This window comes from Procambarus clarkii, chromosome 85, assembly GCF_040958095.1.
Source record: "Procambarus clarkii isolate CNS0578487 chromosome 85, FALCON_Pclarkii_2.0, whole genome shotgun sequence".
NCBI lineage: Eukaryota > Metazoa > Arthropoda > Malacostraca > Decapoda > Cambaridae > Procambarus > Procambarus clarkii.
In genome coordinates, this window is record NC_091234.1 from 21,327,574 (window position 1) to 21,355,112 (window position 27,539).

At 50.6% G+C, this 27,539-nt stretch overlaps 1 protein-coding gene across 1 annotated transcript in view; it reads right to left on the reverse strand.

Annotated features, from left to right (window-relative positions):
- LOC138358731 (uncharacterized) overlaps nucleotides 1-27,539 on the reverse strand; it is a 30,373-nt gene continuing 2,834 nt past the window's right edge. The window contains exon 2 of the mRNA XM_069316896.1: nucleotides 1-564. Within this exon, the coding sequence (XP_069172997.1) occupies nucleotides 1-564 (564 nt within the window). The remainder of the gene's footprint in view (nucleotides 565-27,539) is intronic.

Consider the following 27,539-nt stretch of genomic DNA (forward strand, 5'->3'; position numbering starts at 1 on the left):
TCAGTCTTCACCTTCAAGTGACAGCTCTCTGTCTTCACCCTCAAGTGACAGTTCTCTGTCTCCACCTTCAAGTGACAGCTCTCTGTCTTCACCTTCAAGTGACAGCTCTCTGTCTTCACCTTCAAGTGACAGCTCTCTGTCTTCACCTTCAAGTGACAGCTCTCTGTCTCGACCTTCAAGTGACAGCTCTCTGTCTCGACCTTCAAGTGACAGCTCTCTGTCTCCACCTTCAAGTGACAGCTCTCTGTCTCGACCTTCAAGTGACAGCTCTCTGTCTCGACCTTCAAGTGACAGCTCTCTGTCTTCACCTTCAAGTGACAGCTCTCTGTCTTCACCTTCAAGTGACAGCTCTCTGTCTTCACCTTCAAGTGACAGCTCTCTGTCTCCACCTTCAAGTGACAGCTCTCTGTCTCCACCTCCAAGTGACAGCTCTCTGTCTTCACCTCCAAGTGACAGCTCTCTGTCTTCACCTTCAAGTGACAGCTCTCTGTCTTCACCTTCAAGTGACAGCTCTCTGTCTTCACCTTCAAGTGACAGCTCTCTGTCTTCACCTTCAAGTAACAGCTGTCAGCGTCACCAGGGGAGGCTGTCAGCGTCACTGGGGAGGCTCACAGCTGTCAGCGTCACCAGGGGAGGCTGTCAGCGTCACTAGGGGAGGCTCACAGCTGTCAGCGTCACCAGGGAAGGCTCACAGCTGTCAGCGTCACCAGGGGAGGCTGTCAGCGTCACTAGGGGAGGCTCACAGCTGTCAGCGTCACCAGGGGAGGCTGTCAGCGTCACTAGGGGAGGCTCACAGCTGTCAGCGTCTCTAGGGGAGGCTCACAGCTGTCAGCGTCACTAGGGGAGGCTGTCAGCGTCTCTAGGGGAGGCTCACAGCTGTCAGCGTCACCAGGGGAGGCTCACAGCTGTCAGCGTCATCAGGGGAGGCTGTCAGCGTCACTAGGGGAGGCTCACAGCTGTCAGCGTCTCTAGGGGAGGCTCACAGCTGTCAGCGTCACTAGGGGAGGCTGTCAGCGTCTCTAGGGGAGGCTCACAGCTGTCAGCGTCACCAGGGGAGGCTGTCAGCGTCACTAGGGGAGGCTCACAGCTGTCAGCGACACTAGGGGAGGCTCACAGCTGTCAGCGTCACTAGGGGAGGCTCACAGCTGTCAGCGTCACCAGGGGAGGCTGTCAGCGTCACTAGGGGAGGCTCACAGCTGTCAGCGTCACCAGGGGAGGCTGTCAGCGTCACTAGGGGAGGCTCACAGCTGTTAGCGTCTCTAGGGGAGGCTCACAGCTGTCAGCGTCACTAGGGGAGGCTGTCAGCGTCTCTAGGGGAGGCTCACAGCTGTCAGCGTCACTAGGAGAGGCTCACAGCTGTCAGCGTCTCTAGGGGAGGCTCACAGCTGTCAGCGTCACCAGGGCAGGCTCACAGCTGTCAGCGTCACTAGGGGAGGCTCACAGCTGTCAGCGTCTCTAGGGGAGGCTCACAGCTGTCAGCGTCACCAGGGGAGGCTCACAGCTGTCAGCGTCACCAGGGGAGGCTCACAGCTGTCAGCGTCACAAGGGGAGGCTCACAGCTGTCAGCGTCACCAGGGGAGGCTCACAGCTGTCAGCGTCACTAGGAGAGGCTCACAGCTGTCAGCGTCACTAGGAGAGGCTCACAGCTGTCAGCGTCACAAGGGGAGGCTCACAACTGTCAGCGTCACTAGGGGAGGCTCACAGCTGTCAGCGTCACTAGGAGAGGCTCACAGCTGTCAGCGTCACCAGGGGAGGCTCACAGCTGTCAGCGTCACTAGGGGAGGCTCACAGCTGTCAGCGTCACCAGGGGAGGCTCACAGCTGTCAGCGTCACCAGGGGAGGCTCACAGCTGTCAGCGTCACTAGGGGAGGCTCACAGCTGTCAGCGTCACTAGGAGAGGCTCACAGCTGTCAGCGTCACCAGGGGAGGCTCACAGCTGTCAGCGTCACCAGGGGAGGCTCACAGCTGTCAGCGTCACCAGGGGAGGCTCACAGCTGTCAGCGTCACTAGGGGAGGCTCACAGCTGTCAGCGTCACTAGGAGAGGCTCACAGCTGTCAGCGTCACCAGGGGAGGCTCACAGCTGTCAGCGTCACCAGGGGAGGCTCACAGCTGTCAGCGTCACCAGGGGAGGCTGTCAGCGTCACCAGGGGAGGCTGTCAGCGTCACTAGGGGAGGCTGTCAGCGTCACCAGGGGAGGCTCACAGCTGTCAGCGTCACCAGGGGAGGCTGTCAGCGTCACCAGGGGAGGCTCACAGCTGTCAGCGTCACCAGGGGAGGCTGTCAGCGTCACCAGGGGAGGCTCACAGCTGTCAGCAGAATATTCACACTGGTTGTGGACCAAGTTGTCCCTCGGAGGATTAACAGCTTGAGCGCCTCGCCTCCTCCAGTGCGGCCCGAGCCGCGAAGACTTGCTAAGTTGTTCTGGTTAAGTTATTGTTGGGGTCCCTAGGGACGGGGGGTCCGTGAGGGGCCCCTCCCTCACACCTTGTGAGGGAGCTGGGCCCCCCCTCACACCCTGTGAGGGAGCTGGACCCCCCCTCACACCCTGTGAGGGAGCTGGACCTCCCTCACACCCTGTGAGGGAGCTGGACCTCCCTCACGACCTGTGAGGGAGCTGGGCCCCCCCTCACACCCTGTGAGGGAGCTGGACCTCCCTCACGACCTGTGAGGGATCTGTGCCTCCCTCACACCCTGTGAGGGAGCTGGGCCTCCTTCAAACCCTGTGAGGGAGCTGGGCCTCCCTCACACCCTGTGAGGGAGCTGGGCCTTCCTCACACCCTGTGAGGGAGCTGGGCCTCCCTCACACCCTGTGAGGGAGCTGGGCCTCCTTCAAACCCTGTGAGGGAGCTGGACCTCCTTCACACCCTGTGAGGGATCTGTGCCTCCCTCACACCCTGTGAGGGATCTGTGCCTCCCTCACACGCTGTGAGGGATCTGTGCCTCCCTCACACCCTGTGAGGGAATTCATAGGGTTCACAATAAGGTATGGGGTATATCGACATACACATTCTAGAATATAACACATTCTGGAGTTACCATGTCCAGTGAGAGAGGCACATATGAGATATATTTAGCAAACTCAAAATAATAGAAAGTCTAACACTTGTAACAGAGTTCAGCCTTGTATTCCCCCCTTTTCCTGCATATAAGAGTCATAATTCCCTATCTGTAAATACCTAGAAGTTGTGGGTTGATTTTATGACACTTGTGAGGAAGCATAATGACCCAAACAGAAGAAATAACGATTTAAGTTTATTTTGGGATGAGGCTAGGAGCCGAGACATCGTCAAATATGGCGGAGGGAAGCAGTATTCCCGCCCGAGGGCGAGGCCCCCCGGTGCATTCTGGGTACGGCGCCAGCCGTGGCGTGATTGGCTGGCGGGTGGGGCTTGGCCGAGTGGACCAATGGCGTCGCGCCCCGGGCGTGACGTAGGCACGAGAGCAGGGCGCCCCTGCAGGGAACCGGAAAGTCTAACCTCACTTGCTACCAGGTGTCAGGCTGAGCGGAAGTGCGCTCGAGAACCCGTCAGTGAGACGTATAGGCCTCCAGAGCGGTATAATTCGAGCAGCTTATGTGTGCGCACGAAGAGGGTGACCTGTCGACTCCCGAGGGAGTATGAGGCAGAGCTGACCTGGTGTGGGGACGACACCAGGGGCTCGAGGACGGACGTGAGCCTCAGTACCTTCGAGGAGCGGCACAGGGAGAATTATTGGACTTCCTGCGGGTTGGAGGCCCAATAATGCTCCCAGTGCCGTCGGGATCTGTGTAGAGGACACCTGGGTACCAGTCCTGGTCCTCACAACACCTTTAATGTGAATATCACGAATTGTTTGGCTTAACATCAGATATAAACGGTTTTATATAATTATTATGTACTAGCTGTCCCCGGCCACGCGTTGCTGTGGCTCAGTTTGGTTATGTGGAAAAGAAAGAAAAGAGAAAGCGCACGTTTCTAATATGTTTAATTTCACAATGCTTGTGGGTATTCAATATTTTTGTTGTTAAATTGTTTGTGGAGATGTAGATATGTCTAGTTTGCCGACTCTAGAACTCCCTATCCTTCCCCTCGTCCTTCCCACCATCCCTCACTCCCTCGTCCCCTCGTCCTCCCCACCATCCCTCACTCCCTCGTCCCCTCGTCCTCCCCACCATCCCTCACTCCCTCGTCCCCTCGTCCTCCCCACCATCCCTCACTCCTTCGTCCCCTCGTCCTCTCCACCATCCCTCACTCCCTCGTCCTCCCCACCATCCCTCACTCCCTCGTCCCCTCGTCCTCCCCACCATCCCTCAGTCCATCGTCCCCTCGTCCTCCCCACCATCCCTCACTCCTTCGTCCCCTAGTCGTCCCCACCATTCCCTCACATGAAAAACAGTTTAAAAGAAACATGTTTTTAATGTCCCATGTGTGGCATCTATATAGTAGGTATATAAAAACACGCGCGTATTCGAATGAAACATTGAGTCAAAATTTTCAAAGCAATCTGTGAAGAACTTTCGGAGATTTGAGATTTTGAAATAACGAACATTTACATTTTAATTTATATAGATATATATAATTTATATAGATATATATTCATTTGTAGTTGATTAGAGTTTAGGTTTATAGCCTCATAATGGGTGATTTTGATACGGTGCAGCGTTGCCAGATGATGAGATTAATTTACAGTGTTGCCATCTAACTGATAAGAGAATGTGCAGATAGCTTAGCTTAGCCTCTTATCGTGTATATCAATCAGATTTTAAGTCCTACTTATCGTTCATGGTGTGTTGTGGTGTCTTATGGTGTGTTGTGGTGTGTTGTGGTGTGTTGTGGTGTTTTATGGTGTGTTGTGGTGTGTTGTGGTGTTTTATGGTGTGTTGTGGTGTGTTGTGGTGTCTTATGGTGTGTTGTGGTGTGTTGTGGTGTTTTGTGGTGTGTTGTGGTGTGTTGTGGTGTGTTGTGGTGTGTTGTGGTGTGTTGTGGTGTGTTGTGGTGTGTTGTGGTGTCTTATGGTGTGTTGTGGTGTGTTGTGGTGTGTTGTGGTGTTTTATGGTGTGTTGTGGTGTGTTGTGGTGTGTTGTGGTGTGTTGTGGTGTTTTATGGTGTGTTGTGGTGTGTTGTGGTGTGTTGTGGTGTGTTGTGGTGTGTTGTGGTGTGTTGTGGTGTGTTGTGGTGTGTTGTGGTGTTTTATGGTGTGTTGTGGTGTGTTGTGGTGTGTTGTGGTGTGTTGTGGTGTGTTGTGGTGTGTTGTGGTGTGTTGTGGTGTTTTATGGTGTGTTGTGGTGTGTTGTGGTGTGTTGTGGTGTGTTGTGGTGTTTTATGGTGTGTTGTGGTGTGTTGTGGTGTTTTATGGTGTGTTGTGGTGTGTTGTGGTGTGTTGTGGTGTGTTGTGGTGTGTTGTGGTGTTTTATGGTGTGTTGTGGTGTGTTGTGGTGTGTTGTGGTGTGTTGTGGTGTGTTGTGGTGTGTTGTGGTGTTTTATGGTGTGTTGTGGTGTGTTGTGGTGTTTTATGGTGTGTTGTGGTGTGTTGTGGTGTTTATGTGTGTTGTGGTGTGTTGTGGTGTGTTGTGGTGTGTTGTGGTGTGTTGTGGTGTGTTGTGGTGTGTTGTGGTGTGTTGTGGTGTTTATGGTGTGTTGTGGTGTGTTGTGGTGTGTTGTGGTGTGTTGTGGTGTTTTATGGTGTGGTTGTGGAGTGTTGTGGTGTGTTGTGGTGTGTTGTGGTGTGTTGTGGTGTTTTATGGTGTGTTGTGGTGTGTTGTGGTGTTTATGGTGTGTTGTGGTGTGTTGTGGTGTGTTGTGGTGTGTTGTGGTGTGTTGTGGTGTGTTGTGGAGTGTTGTGGTGTTTTATGGTGTGTTGTGGTGTGTTGTGGTGTGTTGTGGAGTGTTGTGGTGTGTTGTGGTGTGTTGTGGTGTGTTGTGGTGTTTTATGGTGTGTTGTGGAGTGTTGTGGTGTGTTGTGGTGTGTTGTGGTGTGTTGTGGTGTGTTGTGGTGTGTTGTGGTGTGTTGTGGTGTGTTGTGGTGTTTTATGGTGTGTTGTGGAGTGTTGTGGTGTGTTGTGGTGTGTTGTGGTGTGTTGTGGTGTGTTGTGGTGTGTTGTGGTGTGTTGTGGTGTGTTGTGGTGTGTTGTGGTGTGTTGTGGTGTTTTATGGTGTGTTGTGGTGTGTTGTGGTGTGTTGTGGAGTGTTGTGGTGTTTTATGGTGTGTTGTGGAGTGTTGTGGTGTGTTGTGGTGTGTTGTGGTGTTTTATGGTGTGTTGTGGTGTGTTGTGGTGTGTTGTGGAGTGTTGTGGTGTGTTATGGTGTTTTATGGTGTGTTGTGGTGTGTTGTGGTGTGTTGTGGAGTGTTGTGGTGTTTTTGGTGTGTTGTGGTGGTTGTGGTGTGTTGTGGTGTGTTGTGGTGTTTTATGGTGTGTTGTGGTGTGTTGTGGTGTGTTTGTGGAGTGTTGTGGTGTTTTATGGTGTGTTGTGGTGTGTTGTGGTGTGTTGTGGAGTGTTGTGGAGTGTTGTGGTGTTTTATGGTGTGTTGTGGAGTGTTGTGGTGTTTTGTGGTGTGTTGTGGTGTGTTGTGGTGTTTTTGGTGTGTTGTGGTGTGTTGTGGTGTGTTGTGGTGTGGTGTTTGTGTTGTGGTGTTGTGGAGTGTTGTGGTGTTTTATGGTGTGTTGTGGTGTGTTGTGGTGTGGTTGTGGAGTGTTGTGGAGTGTTGTGGTGTTTTATGGTGTGTTTGTGGTGTGTTGTGGTGTGTTGTGGTGTGTTGTGGTGTTTTTGGTGTTTGTGGTGTGTTGTGTGGTGTGTTGTGGTGTGTTGTGGTGTGTTGTGGTGTTTTTGGTGTGTTGTGGTGTGTTTGTGGTGTGTTGTGGTGTTTTATGGTGTGTTGTGGTGTGTTGTGGTGTCTTATGGTGTGTTGTGGTGTGTTTGGTGGTGTTGTGGTGTGTTGTGGAGTGTTGTGGTGTGTTGGGTGTGTTGTGGTGTTTTATATGGGTTGTGGTGTGTTGTGGTGTTTTATGGTGTGTTGTGGTGTTTTATGGTGTGTTTGTGGTGTGTTGTGGTGTGTTGTGGTGTGTTGTGTGTGTTTGGTGTGTTGTGGTGTGTTGTGGTGTTTTATGGTGTGTTGTGGTGTGTTGTGGTGTGTTTGGTGTTTTATGGTGTGTTGTGGTGTGTTGTGGTGTGTTGTGGTGTGTTGTGGTGTGTTGTGTGTGTTTTGGTGTTTTATGGTGTGTTGTGTGGTTTGTGTTTTGGTGTGTTGTGGTGTTTTATGTGTGTTGTGTGTGTTGTGGTGTGTTGTGGTGTGTTGTGGTGTGTTGTGGTGTGTTGTGGTGTGTTGTGGTGTTTTATGGTGTGTTGTGGTGTGTTGTGGTGTGTTGTGGTGTTTTGGTGTGTTGTGGTGTGTTGTGGTGTGTTGTGGTGTGTTGTGGTGTGTTTGTGGTGTTTTTGGTGTGTTGTGGTGTGTTGTGGTGTCTTATGGTGGTGTTGTGGTGTGTGTGGTGTGTTGTGGTGTCGTCTATGGTGTGTTGTGGTGTGTTGTGGTGTTTTGGTGTGTTGTGGTGTGTTGTGGTGTGTTTGTGGTGTGTTGTGGTGGTGTTGTGGTGTGTTGTGGTGTGTTGTGTGTGTTGTGGTGTGTTGTGGTGTGTTGTGGTGTTTTATGGTGTGTTGTGGTGTGTTGTGGTGTGTTTGTGGTGTTTTATGGTGTGTTTGGTGTGTTGTGGTGTGTTGTGGTGTGTTGTGGTTGTTGTGGTTGTTGTGGTGTTTGTGGTGTGTTGTGGTGTTTTATGTGTGTTGTGGTGTGTTGTGGTGTGTTGTGGTGTTTTATGGTGTGTTGTGGTGTGTTGTGGTGTCTTATGGTGTGTTGTGGTGTGTTGTGGTGTGTTGTGGTGTCTTATGGTGTGTTGTGGTGTGTTGTGGTGTTTTGGTGTGTTGTGGTGTTTTGGTGTGTTGTGGTGTGTTGTGGAGTGTTGTGGTGTGTTGTGGTGTGTTGTGGTGTTTTATGGTGTGTTGTGGATGTTGTGGTGTTTTGTGTGTTGTGGTGTGTTGTGGTGTGTTGTGGTGTGTTGTGGTGTGTTGTGGTGTGTTGTGGTGTGTTGTGGTGTTTTTATGGTGTTGTGGGTGTGTTGTGGTGGTTGTGGTGTTTATGGTGTGTTGTGGTGTGTTGTGGTGTCTTATGGTGTGTTGTGGTGTGTTTGTGGTGTTTTATGGTGTGTTTGGGGTGTTGTGGTGTGTTGTGGTGTTTTTGGTGTGTTGTGGTGTGTTGTGGTGTCTTATGGTGTGTTGTGGTGTGTTGTGGTGTCTTGGTGTGTTGTTGGTGTGTTGTGTGTGTTGTGGTGTGTTGTGGAGTGTTTGGTGTGTTGTGGTGTGTTGTGGTGTTTTTGGTGTGTTGTGGAGTGTGTTGGTGTTTTTTGTGTTGTGGTGTGTTGTGGTGTGTTGTGGTGTGTTGTGGTGTGTTGTGGTGTGTTGTGGTGTTTTATGGTGTGTTGTGGTGTGTTGTGGTGTGTTGTGGTGTCTTATGTGTGTTGTGGTGTTGTTGGTGTCTTATGGTGTGTTGTGGTGTGTTTGTGGTGTGTTGTGGTGTGTTGTGGAGTGTTGTGGTGTGTTGTGGTGTGTTGTGGTGTTTTATGGTGTGTTGTGGCGTGTTGTGGGTGTTTTATGTGTGTTGTGGGGTTTGTGGTGTGTTGTGGTGTTTTATGGTGTGTTGTGGTGTGTTGTGGTGTGTTGTGGGTGTTGTGGTGTTTTATGGTGTGTTGTGGTGTGTTGTGGTGTGTTGTGGTGTTTTATGGTGTGTTGTGGTGTGTTGTGGTGTGTTGTGGTGTGTTGTGGTGTTTTATGGTGTGTTGTGGAGTGTTGTGGTGTGTTGTGGTGTGTTGTGGTGTTTTATGGTGTGTTTGTGGTGTGTTGTGGTTTTTTTGTTGTGTGTTTGTGTGTGTTGTGGTGTTTTATGGTGTGTTGTGGTGTTGTGGGTGTTGTGGTGTGTTGTGGTGTGTTGTGGTGTTTTTATGGTGTGTTGTGGAGTGTTGTGGTGTTTTGGTGTGTTGTGGTGTGTTGTGGTGTGTTGTGGTGTTTTATGGTGTGTTGTGGTGTGTTGTGGAGTGTTGTGGTGTGTTGTGGTGTGTTGTGGTGTTTTATGGTGTGTTGTGGTGTGTTGTGGTGTGTTGTGGTGTGTTGTGGTGTGTTGTGGTGTGTTGTGGTGTTTTTGGTGTGTTGTGGTGTGTTGTGGTGTTTTTGGTGTGTTGTGTGTGTTGTGGTGTGTTGTGGTGTGTTGTGGTGTGTTGTGGGGTGTTGTGGTGTGTTGTGGTGTGTTGTGGAGTGTTGTGGTGTTTTATGGTGTGTTGTGGTGTGGTTTTGTGGTGTTGTGGGTGTTGTTGTGGTTGTGTGTTGTGGTGTGGTTTGTGGTGTTTTATGGTGTGTTGTGGTGTTTTATGGTGTGTTGTGTGTGTTTTTGGTGGGTGTGGTGTGTTGTGGTGTGTTGTGGTGTGTTGTGGTGTGTTTGGTGTGTGTTTGGGTGTGTGTGGAGTGTTGTGGTGTGTGTGGTGTGTTGTGGTGTGTTGTGGTGTGTTGTGGTGTGTTGTGGTGTGTTGTGGTGTGTTGTGGTGTGTTGTGGTGTGTTGTGGTGTGTTGTGGTGTGTTGTGGTGGTGTTGTGGTGTGTTTGGTGTTTTTCTGGTGTGTTGTGGAGTGTTGTGGTGTGTTGTGGTGTTTGTGGTGTGTTGTGGTGTGTTGTGGTGTGTTGTGGTGTGTTGTGGTGTGTTGTGGTGTGTTGTGGTGTGTTTTTGTGGTGTGTGTGGTGTTTTATGGTGTGTTGTGGTGTGTGTGGTGTGTGTGGAGTGTTGTGGTGTTTTTGTGTGTTGTGGAGTGTGTGGTGTTTTGGTGTGTTGGTGGTTGTGGTGGTGTTGTGGAGTGTTGTGGTGTGTTGTGGTGTGTTGTGGTGTGTTGTGGTGTGTTGGTGTTTTATGGTGTGTTGTGGTGTTTTATGGTGTGTTGTGGTGTGTTGTGGTGTGTTGTGGTGTGTTGTGGTGTTTTTATGGTGTGTTGTGTGTGTTGTGGTGTGTTGTGGAGTGTTGTGGTGTTTTATGGTGGTTTGTGTGTGTTTGTGGTGTGTGTGTGGTGTGTTGTGGTGTGTTGTGGTGTGTTTTGTGTTGTGGTGTGTTGTGGTGTGTTGTGGTGTGTTTGTGGTGTGTTGTTGTGTTGTGGTGTGTTGTGGTGTGTTGTGGTGTTTTATGGTGTGTTGTGGTGTTTGTGGTGTGTTGTGGTGTGTTTGTGTGTTGTGGTGTGTTGTGGTGTGTTGTGGTGTGTTGTGGTGTGGTTGGTGTTTTATGGTGTGTTGTGGTGTGTTTGTGGTGTGTTGTGGTGTTGTGGTGTTTTATGGTGTGTTGTGTGGTTGTGGTGTTTTATGGTGTGTTTTGTGGTGTGTTGTGGTGTGTTTGTGGGTGTTGTGGTGTGTTGTGGTGTGTTTGTGGTGTGTTGTGGTGTGTTGTGGGTGTTGTGGTGTGTTGTGGTGTGTTGTGTTGTGTGGTTGTTGTGGTGTGTTGTGGTGTGTTGTGGTGTGTTGTGGTGGGTGGTGTGTTTGTGGTGTGTTGTGGTGTGTTGTGGGTGTTGTGGTGTGTTGTGGTGTGTTGTGGTGTGTTGTGGTGTGTTGTGGGTGTTGTGAGTGTTGTGGTGTTTGTGGTGTGTTGTGGTGTGTTGTGGTGTGTTGTGGTGTGTTGTGGTGTGTTGTGGTGTGTTGTGGTGTGTTGTGGTGTGTTGTGGTGTTTTATGGTGTGTTGTGGTGTGTTTGTGTGTTGTGGTGTTGTGGTTTTTATGGTGTTTGTGGAGTGTTGTGGTGTTTTATGGGTGTTGTGGTGTGTTGTGGTGTGTTGTGGAGTGTTGTGGTGTTTTATGGTGTGTTGTGGTGTGTTGTGGTGTGTTGTGGTGTGTTGTGGTGTGTTGTGGTGTGTTGTGGTGTTTTATGGTGTGTTGTGGTGTGTTGTGGTGTGTTGTTGGGGTGTTGTGGTGTTTTTGGTGTGTTGTGGTGTGTTGTGGTGTGTTGTGGTGTTTTTGGTGTGTTGTGGATGTTGTGGTGTGTTGTGGTGTGTTGGGGTGTTTGTGGTGTGTTGTGGTGTGTTGTGGTGTTTTTGGTGTGTTGTGGAGTGTTGTGGTGTGTTGTGTGTGTTGTGGTGTGTTGTGGTGTGTTGTGGTGTGTTGTGGTGTGTTGTGGTGTGTTGTGGTGTGTTGTGGTGTGTTGTGGTTGTTGTGGTGTGTTGTGGTGTGTTGTGGTGTGTTGTGGTGTTTTTGGTGTTTGTGGTGGTTGTGGTGTGTTGTGGAGTGTTGTGGTGTTTTATGGTGTGTTGTGGTGTGTTGTGGTGTGTTGTGGTGTTTTTGGTGTGTTGTGGAGTGTTGTGGTGTGTTGTGGTGTGTTGTGGTGTGTTGTGGTGTGTTGTGGTGTTTTGTGGTGTGTTGTGGTGTGTTGTGGTGGTTGTGGTGTGTTTGGTGTGTTGTTGGTGTGTTGTGGTGTGTTGTGGTGTGTTGTGGTGTGTTGTGGTGTGTTGTGGTGTGTTGTGGTGTGTTGTGGTGTGTTGTGGTGTTTTATGGTGTGTTGTGGGTGTTTTGGTGTGTTGTGTGGGTGTTGTGGTGTGTTGTGGTGTGTTGTGGTGTGTTGTGTGTGTTGTGGTGTGTTGTGGTGTGTTGTGGTGTGTTGTGGTGTGTTGTGGTGTGTTGTGGTGTGTTGTGGTGTGTTGTGGGTGTTGTGGTGTGTTGTGGAGTGTTGGTGGTGTTGTGGTGTGTTGTGGTGTGTTGTGGTGTGTTATGGTGTGTTGTGGTGTGTTGTGGTGTGTTGTGGTGGGGTTGTTTGTGGTGTGTTGTGGTGTGTTTGTGGTTGTGTTGTGGTGTGTTGTGGTGTGTTGTGGGGTGTTTGTGTGTGTGGTTGTTGGTGTTTTATGGTGTGTTGTGGAGTGTTGTGGTGTGTTGTGGTGTGTTGTGGTGTGTTGTGGTGTGTTGTGGTGTGTTGTGGTGTGTTGTTGGTGTGTTGTGGTGTGTTGTGGTGTGTTGTGGTGTTTTGGTGTGTTGGTGTTTGTGGTGTCTTATGGTGTGTTGTGGTGTCTTATGGTGTGTTGTGGGTGTTGTGGTGTGTTGTGGAGTGTTGTGGTGTTTTTGGTGTGTTGTGGAGTGTTGTGGAGTGTTGGTGTGTGTGGTGTGGTGTGGTGTGTTGTGGTGTGTTGTGGTGTGTTGTGGTGTTGTGGTGTGTTGTGGTGTGTTGTGGTGTGTTGTGGTGTGTTGTGGTGTGTTGTGGAGTGTTGTGGTGTGTTTGTGGTGTGTTGTGGTGTGTTGTGGTGTGTTGTGGTGTGTTGTGGTGTTTTTGGTGTGTTGTGGAGTGTTGTGGAGTGTTGTGGTGTGTTGTGGTGTGTTGTGGTGTGTTGTGGTGTGTTGTGGTGTGTTGTGGTGTGTTGTGGTGTGTTGTGGTGTGTTGTGGTGTGTTGTGGTGTCTTATGGTGTGTTGTGGTGTCTTATGGTGTGTTGTGGAGTGTTGTGGTGTGTTGTGGAGTGTTGTGGTGTTTTATGGTGTGTTGTGGAGTGTTGTGGAGTGTTGTGGTGTGTTGTGGTGTGTTGTGTGTGTGTGTGTGTGTTGTGGTGTGTTGTGGTGTGTTGTGGTGTGTTGTGGTGTGTTGTGGTGTTTGTGGTGTGTTGTGGTGTGTTGTGGTGTGTTGTGGTGTGTTGTGGTGTGTTGTGGTGTGTTGTGGTGTGTTGTGGTGGTGTTTGGTGTCTTATGGTGTGTTGTGGTGTCTTATGGTGTGTTGTGGTGTCTTATGGTGTGTTGTGGAGTGTTGTGGTGTGTTGTGGAGTGTTGTGGTGTTGTAGGTGTGTTGTGGAGTGTTGTGTGTGTTGTGGTGTGTTGTGGTGTGTTGTGGTGTGTTGTGGTGTGTTGTGGAGTGTTGTGGTGTGTTGTGGTGTGTTCTGGTGTGTTGTGGTGTGGTTGTGGTGTGTTGTGGTGTGTTTGTGGTGTGTTGTGGTGTGTTTGTTGGTGTGTTGTGGTGTGTTGTGGTGTGTTGTTGGTGTGTTGTGGTGTGTTGTGGTGTGTTGTGGTGTGTTGTGGTGTGTTGTGGTGTGTTGTGGTGTGTTGTGGTGTGTTGTGGTGTGTTGTGGTGTGTTGTGGTGTGTTGTGGTGTGTTGTGGTGTGTTGTGGTGTGTTGTGGTGTGGTTGTGGTGTGTTGTGGTGTCTTATTGTGTGTTGTGGTGTCTTATGGTGTGTTGTGGTGTCTTATGGTGTGTTTGTGGCTGTGTTGTTGGTGTGTTGTGGAGTGTTGTGGTGTGTTGTGGTGTGTTGTGGTGTGTTATGGTGTGTTGTGGTGTGTTGTGGTGTGTTGTGGTGTGTTGTGGTGTGTTGTGTTGTGGTGTGTTGTGGTGTGTTGTGGTGTGTTGTGGTGTGTTGTGGTGTGTTGTGGAGTGTTGTGGTGTGTTGTGGTGTGTTGTGGTGTGTTGTGGTGTGTTGTGGTGTGTTGTGGTGTGTTGTGGTGTGTTGTGGTGTGTTGTGGAGTGTTGTGGAGTGTTGTGGTGTGTTGTGGTGTGTTGTGGTGTGTTGTGGTGTGTTGTGGTGTGTTGTGGAGTGTTGTGGTGTGTTGTGGTGTGTTAGTGGAGTGTTGTGGTGTGTTGTGGTGTGTTGTGGTGTGTTGTGGAGTGTTGTGAGTGTGTTGTGGTGTGTTGTGGTGTTTTCTGGTGTGTTTGTGGTGTTTTCTGTGTGTTGTGGTGTTGTGGTGTTTTCTGGTGTGTTGTGGTGTGTTGTGGTGTGTTGTGGTGTGTTGTGGTGTGTTGTGGTGTGTTGTGGTGTGTTGTGGTGTGTTGTGGTGTTTTTGGGTGTGTGTGTGTGTGTGTTGTTATGGTGTGTTGTGGTGTGTTGTGGTGTTTTATGGTGTGTTGTGGTGTGTTGTGGAGTGTTGTGGTGTGTTGTGGTGTGTTGTGGTGTGTTGTGGAGTGTTGTGGTGTGTTGTGGTGTGTTGTGGTTTTTGGGTGTGTGGTGTTTTATGGTGTGTTGTGGTGTGTTGTGGTGTTTATGGTGTGTTGTGGTGTGTTGTGGTGTGTTGTGGTGTTTTATGGTGTGTTGTGGTGTGTTGTGGTGTGTTGTGGTGTGTTGTGGTGTGTTGTGGTGTTTTATGGTGTGTTGTGGTGTGTTGTGGTGTGTTGTGGTGTGTTGTGGTGTGTTGTGGTGTGTTGTGGTGTGTTGTGGTGTGTTTGTGGTGTGTTGTGGTGTTTTCTGGTGTGTTGTGGTGTGTTGTGGTGTGTTGTGGTGTGTTGTGGTGTGTTGTGGTGTTTTTGGTGTGTTGTGGTGTGTTGTGGTGTGTTGTGGTGTGTTGTGGTGTGTTGTGGTGTTTTTGGTGTGTTGTGGTGTGTTGTGGTGTGTTGTGGTGTGTTGTGGTGTGTTGTGGAGTGTTGTGGTGTTTTATGGTGTGTTGTGGTGTGTTGTGGTGTGTTGTGGGTGTTGTGGAGTGTTGTGGTGTTTTATGGTGTGTTGTGGTGTGTTGTGGTGTGTTGTGGTGTGTTGTGGTGTTTTATGGTGTGTTGTGGAGTGTTGTGGTGTGTTGTGGTGTGTGTGGTGTGTTGTGGTGTGTTGTGGTGTGTTGTGGTGTGTTGTGGTGTGTTGTGGTGTCTTATGGTGTGTTGTGGTGTGTTGTGGTGTGTTGTGGTGTTTTATGGTGTTGTGGTGTGTTGTGGTGTGTTGTGGTGTGTTGTGGTGTGTTATGGTGTGTTGTGGTGTGTTGTGGTGTGTTGTGGTGTGTTGTGGTGTTTTATGGTGTGTTGTGGTGTGTTGTGGTGTGTTGTGGTGTGTTGTGGTGTTTTTGTGTGTTGTGGAGTGTTGTGGTGTGTTGTGGTGTGTTGTGGTGTGTTGTGGAGTGTTGTGGTGTTTTGGTGTGTTGTGGTGTGTTGTGGTGTGTTGTGGTGTGTTGTGGTGTTTTGGTGTGTTGTGGAGTGTTGTGGTGGTGTGTGTGGTGTGTGGTGTGTTGTGGTGTGTTGTGGTGTGTTGTGGTGTGTTGTGGTGTGTTGTGGTGTGTTGTGGTGTGTTGTGGAGTGTTGTGGTGTGTTGTGGTGTGTTGTGGTGTTTTATGGTGTGTTGTGGTGTGTTGTGGTGTGTTGTGGTGTGTTGTGGTGTGTTGTGGTGTGTTGTGGTGTTTTTGGTGTGTTGTGGTGTGTTGTGGTGTGTTGTGGTGTTTTATGGTGTGTTGTGGTGTGTTGTGGTGTGTTGTGGTGTGTTGTGGTGTGTTGTGGTGTGTTGTGGTGTTTTATGGTGTGTTGTGGTGTGTTGTGGTGTGTTTGTGGTGTTTGTGGTGTTTTATGGTGTGTTGGTGGTGTTTTATGTGTTGTGGTGTGTTGTGGTGTGTTGTGGTGTGTTGTGGTGTTTTATGGTGTGTTGTGGTGTGTTGTGGTGTGTTGTGGTGTGTTGTGGTGTGTTGTGGTGTGTTGTGGTGTGTTGTGGTGTTTTATGGTGTGTTGTGTGTTTGTGGTGTGTTGTGGTGTGTTGTGGTGTTTTATGGTGTGTTGTGGTGTGTTGTGGTGTGTTGTGGTGTGTTGTGGTGTGTTGTGGTGTTTTATGGTGTGTTGTGGTGGTTGTGTGTGTGTTGTGGTGTGTTGTGGTGTGTTGTGGTGTTTTGGTGTTTTTGGTGTGTTGTGGTGTGTTGTGGTGTGTTGTGGTGTGTTGTGGTGTGTTGTGGTGTTTTGGTGTGTTGTGGTGTGTTGTGGTGTTTTGGTGTGTTGTGGTGTATTGTGGTGTGTTTGTGGGTGTTGTGGTGTGTTGTGGTGTTTTATGGTGTGTTGTGGTGTGTTGTGGTGTGTTGTGGTGTTTTATGGTGTGTTGTGGTGTGTTTGTGGTGTTTTGGTGTGTTGTGGTGTGTTGTGGTGTTGTGTGGTTGTTGTGGTGTGTTGTGGTGTGTTGTGGTGTGTTGCAGTGTGTTGTGGTGTGTTGTGGTGTGTTGTGGTGTGTTGTGGTGTGTTGTGGTGTGTTGTGGTGTGTTGTGGTGTTTTATGGTGTGTTGTGGTGTGTTGTGGTGTGTTGTGGTGTGTTGTAGTGTGTTGTTGTGTTGTGTGTTTGTGGTGTGTTGTGGAGTGTTGTGGTGTGTTGTGGTGTGTTGTGGTGTGTTGTGGTGTGTTGTGGTGTTTTTGGTGTGTTTGTGGTGTGTTGTGGTGTGTTGTGGTGTGTTGTGGTGTGTTGTGGTGTGTTGTGGAGTGTTGTGGAGTGTTGTGGAGTGTTGTGGTGTGTTGTGGTGTGTTGTGGTGAGGGGGGGGTCTGAGCACCCACACAGTTATTACAAGAGTGCTACACTGCCAGAATTAATGTACCATCGAGTTTCAAGTGGCACTTGGCCTCGAGGTGAAGCGAGTCAAGTTGGAGACCTTGTATGAACTCTTACGGGCGAGCGACCCCCACCAGGAGTGAACATTGAGTTCCCGTGTTGAAGGCGCCCCAGTAACTCAGGAGTGGCCGGGTCACGCCACTCCCTGCGGGGTGTCGGGTAGGGAACTCTGCCCCGCAGGTCGACTGAGGGGCTGCCTCCCCGGAGGTAAAGAGTGGAACAAATCCACAAGGGCCGTGACGAGGATTCGAACCAGCGTCAGAGAGCATCCCAGACGCTGCGTTAATCGACTGAGCTACGACATGGTAAAAGAATTGCAACCAGAATCCTGGTTGGTGTCTCGGAGAGGCTCGGAGAGTTTTTAGCAAGGGATTTTCTTTTGTTTTCTTTCAAGTGGTTTGGATTTTCTAGCAGCCATAAGGTTTTCTGCGCCTGGCAAGTTAGGCCAAACACAAGACTGGTGCTTGACAGTTCCGTCAAGCATTTGTTTTTATTCTCAAACACGCTTAACATTGTTTGGATTCGGGTTATTTTAATGGAATTATAAATAAAGGTTTTGTTATCGTGCGAGAGAATGACTGTCATTAAGGTCCATGTGTGTACTTATCCTTAATGTAACTCTGGTTATTATTGTCCTCGTCTGACTGTGTGGCAGGCAATGTGTACACACCACACACACACCACACACACACCACACACACACACACACACACACACACGCACACACACACACACACATTAGACAGTGATGTGGTGGAGGCTGACTCCATACACAGTTTCAAGTGTAGATATGATAGAGCCCAATAGGCTCAGGAACCTGTACACCTGTTGATTGACGGTTGAGAGGCGGGACCAAAGAGCCAGTGATCAACCCCCGCAAGCACAATTAGGTGAGTACAATTAGGTGAGTACACACACACACACACACACACACCACACCACACACACACACACACACGATTCCCAGATAAATTGGGAATCAAGGAATCCCCATCTAGGGGAAGAAACGTGGGAGCAAAGTTAGTAGATGTTATAGACAGGAATTTCCTAACACAACATGTGAAGGAAGACACAAGGGAAAGAGGAGGGGATGCACCGAGCCCATTAGACCTGATTTTCACCCAGAACGTAGAAGACATCGAGAATTTGGAACATAAAATACCTCTAGGGGCCAGCGACCATTGTGTCCTAGTCTTTGACTACATGATGGAACTCAAACTTGTGACCATGGACAAGAGGTCTGGGAAAGGAGAGTTGACTACAGGAAAGGGGATTACAGAAGGATTATCTTGAGATCTTGAGGTTATCTTGAGATGATTTCGGGGCTTAGTGTACCCGCGCCCGGTCCTCGACCAGGCCTCCACCCCCAGGAAGCAGCCCGTGACAGCTGACTAACTCCCAGATACCTATTAACTGCTAGGTACAGGAGCATCAGGGTGAAAGAAACTCTGCCCATTGTTTCTCGCCGGCGCCTGGGATCGAACCGGGACCACAGGATCACGCGTCCAGTGTTCTGTCTACTCAGCCGCCGGCTCCCTAAGGGACTACCTGGTGAAGGTCAGTGGGAGGAAGAAATTAGAGGAAAAACAGCCCAAGATATGATGGACCAAGTCATAGGGAAATGCCAGGAGGCCGAAGAGAGATTTATTCCAACAGTAAAAAAAAATAAAGTAGGAGGGAATATAAATTAATATAATAGTTTAATAGACAGTGTCAGGAAGCAAAAGTGAGAAGCAGGAGGGAGTGGAGGAAGTACAGAAGACAAAGGACAACAGGATCAACAGAGCAACAGAGCTAGGAACGATTACATTAGCATAAGAAGAGCATCGGAAAGTAATTATAGAACGATATTGCGATCAAAGCGAAAAACAACCTAAGTTACTACACAGTCATATAAGAAGAAAAATGTCGGTGAACGACCAAGTGACAAGACTAAGGAAGACAGAGGGGGCATATACTGAAAGTGACAAGGAAATCTGCGAGGTACTGAATGCCAGTTTCCATGGAGTGTTCACTACCGAGCCTGAGCAGCTCCCATTGTTGGAAGGGGTTACCCTAGATGAAAGACTATCAGATATAGAGGTGACAGCAGAGGAGGTAATGAAACAGTTGACAACACTGGATGCAACTAAAGCAGTTGGACCAGACAAAGTATCACCGTGGATACTAAAAGAAGCAGCGCAGGGCCCTCAGTGTGCCTCTGGCAATGATCTTTAATGAATCACTTATGTCGGGAGAATTGCCCAGTTGCTGGAAGAAGGCAAATGTCGTGCCGATCTTCAAGAAAGGTGATAGGGAGGAGGCACTTAACTATAGACCTGTATCACTGACAAGCATCCCCTGTAAAATACTGGAAAGAATAATTAGGCTACGACTGGTTGCACACCTGGGTTTGTGAACAAACATCAACATGGGTTCTGGACAGGGAAATCGTGCCTAACAAACCCTTTGGAATTCTATGATAAAATAACGAGGATAAGACAGGACAGAGATGGTTGGGCAGACTGCATATTTCTGGACTGCCAAAAAGCCTTTGGTACAGTACCGCACATGAGACTGCTGTTCAAGCTCGAGAGGCAGGCGGGGGTGGGAGGAAAGGTCCTAGCATGGGTAAGGAACTACCTAACAGGAAGGAGCCAGAGAGTTACGGTAAGGGGCGAGAAGTCGGACTGGCGAACAGTAACAAGTGGAGTACCAAAAGGATCGGTGCTGGGACCAATTCTATTTCTAATATATGTTAACGACATGTTTACAGGCGTAGAGTCCTACATGTCGATGTTTGCGGATGACGCAAAGTTGATGAGAAGAGTTGTGACAGATGAGGATTGTAGGATCCTCCAAGAGGACCTGAACAGGTTGCAGAGATGGTCAGAGAAATGGCTACTGGAGTTCAACACGAGCAAATGTAAAGTTATAGAAATGGGACTAGGAGATAGGAGACCAAAGGGACAGTACACAATGAAGGGGAACAGCCTACCTGTGACGACGCGCGAAAGAGACCTGGGGGTGGACGTAACACCTAATCTATCTCCTGAGGCACATATTAATAGGATAACGACAGCAGCGTACTCTACACTGGCAAAAGTTAGAACATCATTCAGAAACCTAAGTAAGGAGGCATTTAGGGCGCTTTACACTGCCTACGTAAGGCCAGTCTTAGAGTATGCCGCCCCATCATGGAGTCCCCATCTGAAGGAACACATAAGATTGCCAGTGCCAGGGAGATTGCCAGTGCCAGAGAGTGCCAGTGCCAGAGAGAGTACCAGTGCCAGGGAGAGTGCCAGTAAGAGTGAGAGTGCCAGTGAGAGTGCCAGTGCCAGGAAGATTGCCAGTGCCAGAGAGAGTGCCAGTAAGAGTGAGAGTGACAGGGAGAGTGCCAGTAAGAGTGAGAGTGACAGGGAGAGTGCCAGTGCCAGAGAGAGTGCCAGTGCCAGGAAGATTGCCAGTGCCAGAGAGAGTGCCAGTGCCAGGGAGATTGCCAGTGCCAAAGAGATTGCCAGTGCCAGAGAGAGTGCCAGTGCCAGGGAGTGCCAGTGCCAGGGAGAGTGCCAGTGCCAGGGAGAGCCAGTGCCAGAGAGAGTGCCAGTGCCAGGGATGGTGCCAGAGAGTGCCAGTGCCAGTGAGAGTGCCAGTGCGAGTGCCAGTGCCAGGGAGAGTGCCAGTGCCAGGGAGAGTGCCAGTGCCAGGGAGAGTGCCAGTGGCAGGGAGAGTGCCAGTGCCAGTGCGAGTGCCAGTGCCAGTGAGAGTGCCAGTGCGAGTGCCAGTGCCTGGGAGAGTGCCAGTGGCAGGGAGAGTGCCAGTGGCAGGGAGAGTGCCAGGGAGAGTGCCAGTGGCAGGGAGAGTGCCAGGGAGAGTGCCAGTGCCACAAGCAATAATAAAGGTCTAGCACAATTATTATACCACTTCTCCGGCTCAACACGGCCTCCACTTTAAACATATTGCTTTTTCCAGCTCATGAGCTTATGGGAGTGGGGTGTGGGGGTGTGGGGGGTGTGTGGGGGTGTGGGGGTGTGGGGGTGGGGGGTGTGTGGGGGTGTGGGGGTGTGTGGGGGGTGTGGGGGGTGTGTGGGGGTGTGGGGGTGTGGGGGTTGTGGGGTGTGTGGGGTGTGGGGGGTGTGAGGGTGTGGGGGTGTGGGGGGTGTGTGGGTGTGTGGGGGTGTGAGGGTGTGGGGGTGTGTGGGGTGTGTGGGGGGGTGGTGTGTGGGTGTGTGGGGTGTGTGGGGGTGTGTGGGGGTGTGGGTGTGTGGGTGTGTGGGGGTGTGTGGGGGTGTGTGGGGGTGTGGGGGTGTGTGGGTGTGTGGGGGGTGTGTGGGGTGGGGTGTGGGGATGTGTGGGGTGTGTGGGGGGTGTGGATGTGTGGGTGTGTGTGGGGGTGTGGGGTGTGTGTGGGGTGGGGGTGTGCGGGTGTGTGGGGGTGTGTGGGGGTGTGTGGGGTGTGGGGGTGTGGGGGTGTGTGGGGTGTGTGGGGGGTGTGGGTGTGTGGGTGTGTGTGGGGGTGTGTGGGGTGTGTGGGGGTGTGTGGGGGGTGGTGGGTGTGGGTGTGGGGTGTGTGGGGTGTGTGGGGGTGTGCGGGTGTGTGGGTGTGGGGGTGTGTGGGGGTGTGTGGGGGTGTGGGGGTGTAGGGGTGTGTGGGGGTGTGGGTGTGTGGGGGTGTGTGGGGGTGTGGCGGTGTGGGGTGAGGGTGTGTGGGGTGTGGGTGTGTGGGGTGAGGGTGTTTATGTCCTGGGTGTGGGTGGGAAGGGGTGGTTGACAGTGGGCGGGGTGGGCGGGGGCGGGTGCATTGGCCGTTGAGAATATGATCCGCTATGGTCCCCCTCCCACCTCACCATCCTCACCACCCTCACCACCATCACCACCCTCACCACCATCACCACCCTCACACCATCACCACCATCACCACCCTCACACCTCACCACCATCACACCCTCACCACCCTCACCACCATCACCACCCTCACCACCATCACCACATCACCACCCTCACCACCATCACCACCCTCACCACCATCACCACCCTCACCACCATCACCACCCTCACCACCCTCACCACCATCACCACCCTCACCACCCTCACCACCATCACCACCCTCACCACCATCACCACCATCACCACCATCACCACCCTCACCACCCTCACCACCATCACCACCCTCACCACCATCACCACCATCACCACCCTCACCACCATCACCACCATCACCACCCTCACCACCCTCACCACCCTCACCACCCTCACCACCATCACCACCCTCACCACCATCACCACCATCACCACCCTCACCACCATCACCACCCTCACCACCATCACCACCCTCACCACCCTCACCACCATCACCACCCTCACCACCATCACCACCCTCACCACCCTCACCACCCTCACCACCTCACCACCCTCACCACCATCACCACCATCACCACCATCACCCCCTCACCACCCTCACCACCCTCACCACCCTCACCACCATCACCACCATCACCACCCTCACCACCCTCACCACCATCACCACCCTCACCACCATCACCACCATCACCACCCTCACCACCCTCACCACCCTCACCACCCTCACCACCATCACCACCCTCACCACCCTCACCACCATCACCACCCTCACCACCCTCACCACCCATCACCACCCTCACCACCATCACCACCCTCACCACCATCACCACCTTCACCACCCTCACCACCATCACCACCCTCACCACCCTCACCACCCTCACCACCATCACCACCATCACCACCATCACCACCTTCACCACCCTCACCACCATCACCACCCTCACCACCCTCACCACCCTCACCACCATCACCACCATCACCACCATCACTAACCATCACCACCATCACCACCATCACCACCATCACTAACCATCACCACCATCACCACCATCACCACCATCACTAACCATCACCACCATCACTAACCATCACCACCATCATGTAACACTGTAAAAGTGTTTGAGTTAGTTTATTTAAAATATATATAGAGTACATGAGTCACAGACAAGGATCTGAGAGGCGCCAGTTGTCTGCCTGAGATCTCACACCTCAAAGCGTTAATGACCTCAAGTGACCTGAGGTCAGATCATGAGAATTTCACCTTGCTTCCGCTAAGCTCTTAATTGTAGTCTGGTAGCCTTCAAACAAGCCGACGTTTAAGGAGTGGCTTGGTAGTGCCGGAGGCTATCTATTTGTGGGCGGAGTTAGCTACTAGGTTCCCCAATATAAACTCGGAGAGCTATCCAGAAAGGAGCATTAATCAAGAGAACAGCAGACGAGCAGAGCAGGGAGGCTGTCGGCCGGCAGGGCGGGAGTCTCTGTCAACTACAGACCCCCCCCCCCTCTCTATCCAGCTATAGGCAGAGACACTTGGTGAGTTGAGCAGTAAGGTGACTTGGTCGTGTTTACAAGTGTTGTGTGATGATCAGGGGCAGTCAAGTTGTAGGGTTCTCGAATTCTTGGATGATGACTCACTTTGCATATTAAACTGGAACATTTTAATTGAATTGCTAAATTATGATACTTCATGTGAAATATAATTATGAATTTATTATTTAAATTGTGTTTAACTTTGTTCCCTAGAGATTTTGAGTTGAGGTGAGAAAGCCTCTGTAGTTACTGGTTTCATGGTTTAGAATGAGTACATGATAAAGATGGGAACTACTAATAATGAACTCATGATAACATCTTTGGTGAATTTTGTGATACAGGCAAGTTCCATTCCTTGTCTTGTATGTAATGATCATGAATGGATGGTGGCAGCATTTCGTCTTCTACTATCTACTCTTCTACTACTACCTATCTATTCCTCTCCCTCCACCCCTCTCTAAACTCTCACTTTCAACTAATGACCCTCCTCGCCCCTCCCACCTCTCTCCCTCTCACCCCAAACCCTCACTAATTACTTCACTATTCATTTCTTTCCTTTCGTTTTCTCTTTTACGTTTGTGGCAATGATTCAGTATTCTAGAGTTCTCTCTAGAGTTTCGGGTAGCTGATCCAGTTACGGCGCCTTGTAGTCTTAGCACCTAGGTAGTCAAATACCTAGGTTACAAGGTGTTGAACCAGAGAGGTTGCCTTAGGAACTCTGGAGGTGCTCTAGAATAGTTAGCTAACTGGGGACGGGATAACGGACTAGAGAGAGCTGTTTCCCCCGGCCTCGTTAGTTAACTGGGGGGGTGGAATAATGGACAAGATAGAGGTATTTCCCCCGCCCCCCCGTTACAATGGTGGCAGCTTGCCTGTATCACAAAATTCACCAAAGATGTTATCATGAGTTCATTATTAGTAGTTCCCATCTTTATCATGTACTCATTCTAAACCATGAAACCAGTAACTACAGAGGCTTTCTCACCTCAACTCAAAATCTCTAGGGAACAAAGTTAAACACAATTTAAATAATAAATTCATAATTATATTTCACATGAAGTATCATAATTTAGCAATTCAATTAAAATGTTCCAGTTTAATATGCAAAGTGAGTCATCATCCAAGAATTCGAGAACCCTACAACTTGACTGCCCCTGATCATCACACAACACTTGTAAACACGACCAAGTCACCTTACTGCTCAACTCACCAAGTGTCTCTGCCTATAGCTGGATAGAGAGGGGGGGGGGTCTGTAGTTGACAGAGACTCCCGCCCTGCCGGCCGACAGCCTCCCTGCTCTGCTCGTCTGCTGTTCTCTTGATTAATGCTCCTTTCTGGATAGCTCTCCGAGTTTATATTGGGGAACCTAGTAGCTAACTCCGCCCACAAATAGATAGCCTCCGGCACTACCAAGCCACTCCTTAAACGTCGGCTTGTTTGAAGGCTACCAGACTACAATTAAGAGCTTAGCGGAAGCAAGGTGAAATTCTCATGATCTGACCTCAGGTCACTTGAGGTCATTAACGCTTTGAGGTGTGAGATCTCAGGCAGACAACTGGCGCCTCTCAGATCCTTGTCTGTGACTCATGTACTCTATATATATTTTAAATAAACTAACTCAAACACTTTTACAGTGTTACAATCACCACCATCACCACCATCACCACCTTCACCACCATCACCACCATCACCACCACCCTCACCACCATCACCACCATCACCACCATCACCACCCTCACCACCATCACCACCATCACCACCATCACCTCCCTCACCACCATCACCACCTTCACCACCATCACCACCATCACCACCACCACCACCCTCACCACCATCACCACCATCACCACCATCACCACCATCACCACCATCACCACAACCCTCACCACCATCACCACCATCACCACCATCACCACCCTCACCACCCTCACCACCATCACCACCCTCACCACCCTCACCACCATCACCACCATCACCACCCTCACCACCCTCACCACCATCACCACCATCACCACCATCACCACAACCCTCACCACCATCACCACCCTCACCACCATCACCACCCTCACCACCATCACCACCATCACCACCACCCTCACCACCATCACCACCATCACCACCCTCACCACCATCACCACCATCACCACCACCCTCACCACCACCACCACCATCACCACCCTCACCACCATCACCACCATCACCACCATCACCACCATCACCACCACCCTCACCACCATCACCACCCTCACCACCCTCACCACCATCACCACCATCACCACCACCCTCACCACCATCACCACCATCACCACCCTCACCACCATCACCACCCTCACCACCATCACCACCATCACCACCACCATCACCACCATCACCACCATCACCACCCTCACCACCATCACCACCACCCTCACCACCATCACCACCCTCACCACCCTCACCACCATCACCACCATCACCACCATCACCACCCTCACCACCCTCACCACCATCACCACCATCACCACCCCTCACCACCTTACCACAACCCCTCACTCAATCTCTCAACACACACCTGGAGACTGTACCCACACCTGGAGACCATACACACACCTGTAGACCATACACACACCTGTAGACCATACACACACACCTGGAGACCATACACACACCTGTAGACCATACACACACACCTGGAGACCATACACACACACCTGGAGACCGTACACACACCTGGAGACCATACACACACCTGGAGACCATACACACACCTGGAGACCATACACACACCTGGAGACCATACACACACACCTGGAGACCATACACACACACCTGGAGACCATACACACACCCCTGGAGACCATACACACACCCCTGGAGACCATACACACACCCCTGGAGACCATACACACACCCCTGGAGACCATACACACCCCTGGAGACCATACACACACCTGGAGACCATACACACACACCTGGAGACCATACACACACCTGGAGACCATACACACACCTGGAGACAATACACACACCTGGAGACCATACACACACCTGGAGACCATACACACACCTGGAGACCATACACACACACCTGGAGACCGTACACACACACCTGGAGACCATACACACACCTGGAGACCATACACACACACCTGGAGACCATACACACACACCTGTAGACCATACACACACACCTGTAGACCATACACACACCTGGAGACCATACACACACCTGGAGACCATACATACACACCTGGAGACCATACACACACCTGGAGACCATACACACACACCTGGAGACCATACACACACACCTGTAGACCATACACACACACCTGTAGACCATACACACACCTGGAGACAATACACACACCTGGAGACCATACACACACACCTGGAGACCATACACACACACCTGTAGACCATACACACACCTGGAGACCATACACACACCTGGAGACCATACACACACCTGTAGACCATACACACACACCTGTAGACCATACACACACCTGGAGACAATACACACACCTGGAGACCATACACACACACCTGGAGACCATACACACACACCTGTAGACCATACACACACCTGGAGACCATACACACACCTGGAGACCATACACACACCTGGAGACCATACATACACACCTGGAGACCCTGAAGCAGGAAATACAGGAAACTCTACGGACTCTGTGTGTAACAGTTTCACTTAGTTATCTTGCTCAATTATATATTATATATTACTATATTATATTATATTCGATTATATACTTTAACTGCCTTCATGGCAGTTAAAGTATAATAATTGTCAGTCTAATCACCCAGTAATACGCTAATATAGGTCCCCAAGCATGACCTCGTAAGGGAGGCCTCCTGGAGCGGGGGTGAACATGGCTGGTGGAACTAAGTGATGCCCGCTGGAATAACTTTCCACTTACTGTCATCAGTCCTCAAGTGATATTTTCCATCCTTGTTCCCTTTCCGTTTTTCTTTTCACTTGTGTTCCTATTTACAATCACACCCATATCATGGGGGGATACGGGGAGACGTCTTCGACGTACGTTACGTGGTACTGCTGCGTAACGGGGCTGCGTTACGTAGACGTAACTGTGATTAAATCGATAACGTTAATATTTCAGCAGCTGTTGTTGCTATTGTGAATGGTTGTAAGATAGCCAATATCGACCAGGAGGTGTAATTATATGACTGGTTAGACAAAGATTCCTCCCATTATGAGACATTCTTCTGCAGATCACATTCTAATTACTTCAGTAATGTTTGAATACACTCGCATACACTAGATACACACACACACATACACACACATACTGGGGGCCTGGTAGCCTGGTGGATAGCGCGCAGGACTCGTAATTCTGTGGCGCGGTTTCGATTCCTGCACCAGGCAGAAATAAATGGGCACAGTTTCTTTCACCCTGAATGTCCCTGTTACCTAGCATTAAATAGGTACCTGGGAGTTAGTCAGCTGCTACTGAGCTGCTTCCTCCCAGAGCCCTGGCAGCTGTCAGTCATACAGCTTCCCAGAGCCCTGGCAGCTGTCAGCCACACAGCCTCCCAGAGCCCTGGCAGCTGTCAGTCACACAGCCTCCCAGAGCCCTGGCAGCTGTCAGCCACACAGAGCCCTGCCAGCTGTCAGTCATACAGCTTCCCAGAGCCCTGGCAGCTGTCAGCCACACAGCCTCCCAGAGCCCTGGCAGCTGTCAGTCACACAGCCTCCCAGAGCCCTGGCAGCTGTCAGTCACACAGCCTCCCAGAGCCCTGGCAGCTGTCAGCCACACAGAGCCCTGGCAGCTGTCAGTCATACAGCTTCCCAGAGCCCTGGCAGCTGTCAGCCACACAGCCTCCCAGAGCCCTGGCAGCTGTCAGCCACACAGCCTCCCAGAGCCCTGGC